The sequence below is a fragment of the Kryptolebias marmoratus genome, linkage group LG6 (assembly GCF_001649575.2).
Source record: "Kryptolebias marmoratus isolate JLee-2015 linkage group LG6, ASM164957v2, whole genome shotgun sequence".
NCBI classification, from domain to species: domain Eukaryota; kingdom Metazoa; phylum Chordata; class Actinopteri; order Cyprinodontiformes; family Rivulidae; genus Kryptolebias; species Kryptolebias marmoratus.
In genome coordinates this window covers 19,133,031-19,140,987 of record NC_051435.1, presented here as the reverse complement: position 1 = coordinate 19,140,987, position 7,957 = coordinate 19,133,031, and the positions used below count along the sequence as shown (strand labels likewise).

The 7,957-nt window shown below is 45.0% G+C and overlaps 1 protein-coding gene across 1 annotated transcript in view; it reads right to left on the bottom strand.

Annotated features, from left to right (window-relative positions):
* The window catches only part of LOC108232480 (aryl hydrocarbon receptor), a 39,845-nt gene that overhangs the window by 21,499 nt on the left and 10,389 nt on the right, over positions 1-7,957 (bottom strand). Inside the window, exon 2 of the mRNA XM_017410309.3 lies at positions 5,873-6,063. Coding sequence (XP_017265798.1) covers positions 5,873-6,063 — 191 coding nt within the window. The remainder of the gene's footprint in view (positions 1-5,872; positions 6,064-7,957) is intronic.

Sequence of the window (7,957 nt, the reverse complement as noted above, 5' to 3'; positions counted from 1 at the left end):
GGGGGGGGGGGAACACACACAATTAAATTTGTGTCCCAGTGGTTGCTCTAGGTTCTCACGACATAGTGAAAGTCGAGCCGTGATTGGTTCCTGCTGTGAGCTGTCCACATGGGATGAAGCTTTGAAAGGAAACCGATCAAACCCCCGAGCTCCTCGCAGCCTCCGCCGTACGCTTCGTGTGACGCGCGGTCCCGGCCATCCCGAACCCCCGAACTCGCTTCGCGTTGAAACACAGGGCTCCGGCGTTACCACGGCGACCTCTGATTGCTAACAGGCCCGGGATGTTTTCGACAGACTTGGAAAGCCCGCGCACATTTTTCTCAGATCTCTAACAACACCACACAAATATGTCAGCAGCAGCGAGCCACAAGCTTTTCCAAAACATCCAGCGCTGCCTGAGAGAGTCACGCTATGAAGCGATCAGAGCGCTTCCTTACTGCGATCTGCCACTCGGAGGCAGACTGGGAAGGCTGCACTATCTGCTCTGCTGATCTCCCCCCCCTCCCGAAAAACTGCTCACGTTCGTTCTTCTTTCTCTCTTTTTTTTCTTTTTCTCCCTTTTTAGCTGAAGATTTACAGGATTCCTATCTTAAATTCTGGGCAGGTCCACACTTGAACACGGCCGATGTTTTGACGGGGACAACTTCAGAGTGGGGATCTGAAGACAAAGAAAAAAAGCGGTGGTGGTTTGGGACGCCAGCATTTCTTTGAATGCGTTCATTCATCAGCTAAAATGATTCAGACTTTCAGTTTTAGAGGTAATTTAAACCAAAAGGTCCCACTGCATAAACGGATGATGTTAGAACTGTTTGTTTAAAATATACTCATGATGTAAATCCAGTGTTTTACACTGAGCTTTAATGTCACGGCCCTTACTGTGTCAGGACCAGTAGTCCTTATGGGGACCAAACGCCATGGGTTAGGGGTAAGGTTTAGGGCTCAAAAGCTGAAGCTGGAGCAGGTACAACGTCCCCACAGGATGTTCCCATAAACAGGCTTTAAGTCCTTCTGCTGCCATTATTAAAATAAAACAATATGGAGCCACTTCCTAATAGGGGCCCCCTCATGAAGGATTCATCCATCCATCTTCCACCGATTATCCGTGGTCGAGTCGCAGAGGCAACAGGTCCAGGAGAGAAACCCAGACCTTCCTCTCCCCAGTGACACTCTCCAGCTCCTCCTGGGGAATCCCAAGGCGTTCCTGGGCCAGAGAGGACACATAACCCCTCCAGCGAGTTCTGGGTCTGCCTCGAGGTCTCTTCCCAGAGACGATGAAGGATTTAATAATAGGTTACTCGTGAGTTTGTTAACAGCATATAAAGCAGTCATTTATAAACACTGCTGATACATTTAACCAGGCTCACTATTTGGCAAGATCAAGTGCGGCATGTTTATTAATTTTTGCTTTAATACCATAATACCGTGGTGTTATGCTCAAAGTCATAGTATCAGAATGTCACATCGACCCATGCCTAATGTCCATCCCTCCTGACCCATCGTACAGCACCACAGTGCCTCTCTTTGCTTTCTCTAGACCAGAGGTAGGCAACCCTGGTCCTGGAGAGCCACTATCCTGCACATTTCCTTGTTTCCCTGCTCCAACACACCTGATTCAGTGGTTAAATGACCTCTTCATGCTGTGCAGAAGCCTGTTAATCACCCATTGATTCAAATCAGGTGTGTTGGAGCAGAGAAACAAATAAAACATGCAGGATAGCGGCTCTCCAGGACCAGGGCCCAGGACCCCTGATCTAGACCCACAAAGACAGCACAGCTTCTTCTTCTTTGCACTTCATCAACCCTCTCAAATCAAACATCACATCCATTCAGCTGTTTCTTGAAATGAAACCGTACACCTCACTTCTTATGAAGGCCCCTGAATTGGACGTTGAAAACAGGACATACTGTAGAACGTGGAATTTGATGGAAATTCGCTAACTTGTGGATGTTTCTTAACAATTTCGGCGTTTGTCGTTGCCAGTAAAAGAGACTATTTTGGCTGCTGCCGCTTCCTGTCTGTAGATGATGGGGGGCACATAACTGAGAGGTGAGGTAAAAAAAGTCTGCTGCAGGCCAGCAGAAATGACAGCATTTAACACAAAGCACAAAGCTTAGAGCAAAACAAAATCCAAACAATACCCCTGAAGAAGTTTTCAGTAAGTTCTGTCGACTCATAGTTGAGATGTGAGTTTATTAACCTGCTGAGACCCAAGCTTTTCTTTGGTGTGCATTTTTTTAATGCAATGTCCTCGTATGAAGATGCAGGGTCTCAGGAAGTAAAATACTTTTTAGCTGTGCTGTGTGTGAGGATTCAAATATCCTGCTACAATACAACTATGTTGGTTTTAGGCAAAGCTTTGCCACAGACCGATTATAGCCTGAGTCACACTGAAAGCTGTCCAGTGAAACTTCCGGTTAAAAATAAAAAGTCATTAACAAAACAACACATTGTCCTCCTCAGCATCAGTGAATCAAATAACACACAGTTAACATATAATACAATAATTGGACACCAGCTATGAAATATAAAGTGCTTTTAAGCTTATATGACAAACACTTGCTCATGAAACACTGCAAAATCATTTATTTTCAAAAACACTGGAATGTTTTTATTTATAAAGGACTTAATTTTAAGCACCTTAAACAAGCACTGAATGGACTGCTAAATTAAAACAGTTCTTGTTGTTTTTTAGTTAAAATTTGTTAATATATTAACCCTCTCAGGCTCAAATTAAGTTTAGTAACAGGAAAAATGTTGCAACGTCTGCCTTGAGAGGGTTAATGAAATTGTGGATACTTTACAACTTAATTATTGAATTTAATCTTTATATAAATACACTTCTGCGTTCCTCAGGCATAAACAATCTTTTCTGTCTCCTAGACATCTCCATAGCTCCACAGGCCATCTGAGCAACCTCCTCTCTGATCTTCATTCTCTTCACGGCTGCCCTCACTTCCTGATTCTCCGCCTGCCCTCCTTTTTGCCGCATTTTCTTCATCCAGCAGTTTGTCCAGTGTCCATTCATGAGTTTACAGGTTTGACTGAGTGTCTTGCACAAATGTAAACAAATAAAATAAAAACAGTGGAACTCCTTAATCCATTTTTAGGTCAAACAAAATCCATACATCTCCCTAGCTCAGCAGGGTCTTAAATTTACTCCAGTACCAGCTGTGTGGAAGCTGGAGTAACATTCCTTTGACATACTATACAACAACCAGTCTTCAAACATAAAAACAGATATACTGTAGCCCTGCTCAGCCAGTTCGCCAAAAGTAGGCGAAAGGGTGCGAGAAGAGCCAACGCAGGAATGCTACAGCTCGTCTGACTGCATATAACATGTCCATTCATACACGGCACGCAGTCCGATGGGGCTGATAAAGGCCACGGCATTCAGCGGCTATCAGCATTTTATATTTGCTTCTTTTCACCTGTGAAAGTTCATCAAAAATGAAAGTTCTTGGAGCAAAGATGTCTGTTTGTGATAAAGCCAGCTTCGGGATACAAAGGTAGGTCTCGCCCTCGGTGCTGTGCTACACAACGTATAACAAAGCAACAGCAAAACCACCCGTCTGTCTGCTAACAGCTACACTATCATCTGCCAGTCACACAGCTCGTGAATTACATGACTCTCACATGACTCATCACATCTTCCCAGCCTGAGCGTTTCATCAACACACACACACGCACAAACGCGCGCGCACGGCGACTCTTGAAAAGCATCTGATCATTTTGGGAGTCAGCAGTGGGCGTTGCTCCCAGAGAGGACTGACGACGCGCTGTTTCCTAAAACCACATTCCTGCGTGCTTCTCATTCCTGTCTTCGCTATCAAATGGCCTGCCTGCACATCTTCACGCCTCAAGCTCGAGTCGGTTTCAATTCTGGCAGCAGAGAGAGAGAGAGAGAGAGAGCCGGCTTAGTTTGTTCAAGAACTGCGCCCGGCGCTAAATCCCTCCCACGGGTCAGCGCAGCCGTCGCCAGACGCCGTGCAGCTCAGATGAAGAACCCTCGGCGCACTCTTGGTTGTTTCCACACATGTTTAAAAATGTTTCTGCATCGCACAGCACACGGAGGGGAGCTCTCAACACAAAAGGCAATAAATCCTAACGTGATAACCGAAGAAAATTTAAACATGTGTGCGGTAGCAGGTTCCGTTGAATCTTCGCTTCGGCTTAATCTCTCATCTTGAGCAGCACAGGGGACACTGAGAAGGAACGACTCTTTTAATGGGAAGAGACCTCCAAAAGAACCAGAACCGGGCTCAGGATGAGCAGCCATCTGGCTGGACCGGCTGAGGTTTGAGGAAAGAGACAAAGGCAAACACAGAAGTATTTAAAAGGTTCAACATCAGCCAGGAGCTGCTGATCAAATGTATTGATTGACTGATCATCATCAGTGGGACCTCTGTAGAAAAGCAGGGGTCTGTGCTGTTCTGGGGCAGATGGGTGTGTGTTAACACAACGCCAAGGAGGAAAGACATCAGCAATGACCTGCTCATCAACCTGCAAAGTGTCAAAAGTCATTTTGAAGTCCATCATTCTACAGAGAGGAAGACTTCAAAAGAAACAAAAGAATCGAGGTGCTGCGACGGTCCAGTCGGAGTCCAGAACCTCAGCCTGACTGAAACGCTGTGGGGGGACCTTCAGAGAGCTGAGCAGAAACCAGCGTCAGCAAAACCTCAATGAACCGAAGCAACGTCGGAAAGAAGAGTGGGCCAAAATTCCTTCACAACCACGTGAGAGGCCGATAACGGAAACCTTCTGCCGAGAGTTCTTGCTGCTAAAGGAGGTTCTACAAGCCGCTGGATCGGGGGCTGGACTCCCGGCTTTAACGCTTTGTTTTTGTTTAATAAATAATGACTCGGTCGGGAATCTGTTGTTGTGTTTTTCTTCACTTGATGTGAGATTTGAAAGGCCGCGTAAAAACCCAAAGACTGACAGAGGGCGGTCTTGTCTTTTTTTTTTCTTCCCATGACTGGAATTGGCCAACAGTTGGTTCATTCAGGGGGGAGAGGACATTCCAGACGGGCCCGAGGCTCCTTCGTTGTGCTTTACAAAAATGAACGGCGGTGGCTTAATGAGGAAGTGTTTTCCTGTGCTAAGCTGTGACTGATGTGTGAGAAGACCTGGCGTCTCTGCAGTCCCAAACAGGTAGCATGACGTTAAGATTTTCTTTGAGTCACGGTTTAAAAATAGTCTCAGCTGGAGCTCATGAGGCTGCTTATAGAAAAAAAGAAGAGTTTCTGGTGGTAAAGACAGAACAATAGAGTCCGATGGAGGAGTCAGTGATGGTGCTGTTAGGTGCTCCTTAGTTTACCAGTGGAATTAGGAATTATACACCAAGCTTTCAGTAAACACAAGCTGGGGCTCAAACAGGCAACAACAAGTTCACATCCAAGGAGCACATTATTAAGTAGTAGAAACAATGAGATAAATGGCACCCACTGTACAAGAGAAAAAAAACTAAAACCTTTGCTTAAACCTTTTTTTTCCCCATTATCACTTCAAATTATCAGGATTAATCACTCTTAAGAATGTGTATAGATCGTCTATAACACCAGTTTGTGTTCAGGAAGGACACATGCCTGATTTAGTGTCTCTATATCCTTTATGCATCTGGCTTCAGATATCTAAAAGTATGAAAAAACAACAAAAAAAATAAATAAAAGAATTGAGGAAATATAAAGAGGAAATACCATGAGAAGAAATGTGGAAATTTCCCTTCCTGGCTGATAGTGGAAAGTCCAGTTTATGTTACACAAAACTGATAATCAAAAGGTTTTTTTAAAAAAAAAAACTGCTGTTTTCTCTCTTTTTTCCTCCGATTTCTGCGATGGAACGAACAAGGATTGTGTTGTTGTGAAAACTGCTTACCTTTAAAGAAGCTTTTGACCCGCAGGTATCCCACGCTGAGGCGCAGGACGGACAGTTTGTCCAGCCGCGAGCGCACTTCCTCGGGAAAGGGCAGGAGGTCCATTAGCCTGTCCAGCTCCCCATTCAGCCGATCCCGGTGGCGCTTCGATGGGTTCGACTTAACGACTTCATTGCTTTCTGGGAGCTTCTTCCTGGAGGGGGGGGAGAGAACAGGCGTGTTCAGTACGGTGTAGCGGACTACACAGAGGAGGTAGAACATATTGTGGTGCTGTGCGATGCTGCTTTTGTCCGAAGCCAGTCTAACTAACTGATTAAAAGGTGTGGGGTTTTGGACAGCATATCATGCTCTGAGATCACTGCTAATTCACCCCCAAAAGTCAGACCGTGCAATGCTAAGAGGATTGAGCTCCATCTCAGACTCTACAGGCCTCAGTTAGCAGGTCAAAGGTCAAAGGTTAGGTCAGGACAAACAGAAACAGACTGAACAAGTATGGCTTGTTTGCAGGGGTTGCAGGAGAAAGTCATTTCTCTCTAAAAACAACATGGCGGCACGAATCACATGACTTCTGAAACAACGTTCTCTTTGGACACAGGAGACCAAAGTAAAATCACAGAGTTCGCACACAGTGAATCAGCAGTGACACCTCATCTCAACTGTCAGCATGGTGGTGGAGGGCTGATGGTTTGGGGCTCATTTTGCAGTCACTGGGTTGACCACAAACCTCTCTGTAGAACAAAGGACTCTAGAGTCAAATGTGAGGCTGGCTGTCCAAACCTCTGCAACAAAATGACTGAAAAGGAAGTTAATCTCAGTGGTTGAAGCGCTTCATTAAAGTCCAAGCGGACAGGAACGCAGTGGAGGGACCTCAATCAACTGCATCAACTAAACAAAGGAAAGTGGGCCAAAGTTTGACCCCGACAATGTGAGAGGTCAAACAGAAAACGCTAACTCTGTCCAAAGACCTGTGCTTCACTCACTGCTGCCACATTTTAGATTAGGTTTTGGTGAATGAATGGTGTGTTTCCCTCATTTTACTACCTGCCTGTTATCTACAGCAGCTGACTGCAGGGTGAAGTGATGGTTTCATTATGATGGAGCTGTTTGTTTGGTCCTTCTCTACACATGACAAATACACGGTAAACAAACTATTTTTGTTTGAGCCATAAGAACAATTCGCTGCGGTGTTCGTCTGTCAGGGAAACATTTTTTCAGAATAAGCAGCTTTCAAAACACATCCCCACCACAGTAGGTTGGCTGTTTGTGAGCTGCAGCTTTCGCCATGAGAGCCACTTTTATTTATTTTCTTTTTTTATTTTTGCTCCGCACAACTTTCACTTCACCACCCAGGGTCAAAAGCGGAACCTGATGTGGGTTAAATCAGAAAAACGTGAATACTTGAAATTTCTCGCTTTTATCATTCTTGCCTTTCCACACTCAAATGTTGACAAAAAAAAACAAAAAACAGCAGTTTAATATCCATATAAACTCAGCATCACGAACGTACAGAAGCAACTCTCTGCAAGTCAACTTTTAAGGTTGATCTGATGAAAGTTTCTGTACCAAGTATGGTGCCAGGAGAAACTCCTGTATCATTTGACGTTCACCTTTCACTTGCATACCCACATCATAAGCAGTTGAAACACATTTAACAAGACAATGACCTAAACAACAGGACCACATCTGTACCTTGGTGGACCTCTGTCTTTCCACCACTTATTTCAAGCATACCAGAAGCATGGTTGTGCCATGGGATCTTCAGAGTCCATGATTGTGGCTGATCTCTACATGGAGGAAGTGGAAATGAGAGCCCTGAACTCCTATGATGGAGTAACACCGAGCCATTGGCTCATATATGCTGACAACACATCGGTTAAAATCCAAGCTAAGGAAACAGAAGCGTCCACCAGACACATCGGCTCTGTTGACAACAACGTCAACATCACCAGGGAGGATGCGAACAACAACAAGCTGCCTTTTTTGGACTGCTTGGTGAACATGGAAAGAGGTGGAAGCTTCAAACATTGAGGTTTACAGGAAACCGACCCACACAGATCAGTACCTTCTGTTTGACTCTCACCGCCCAC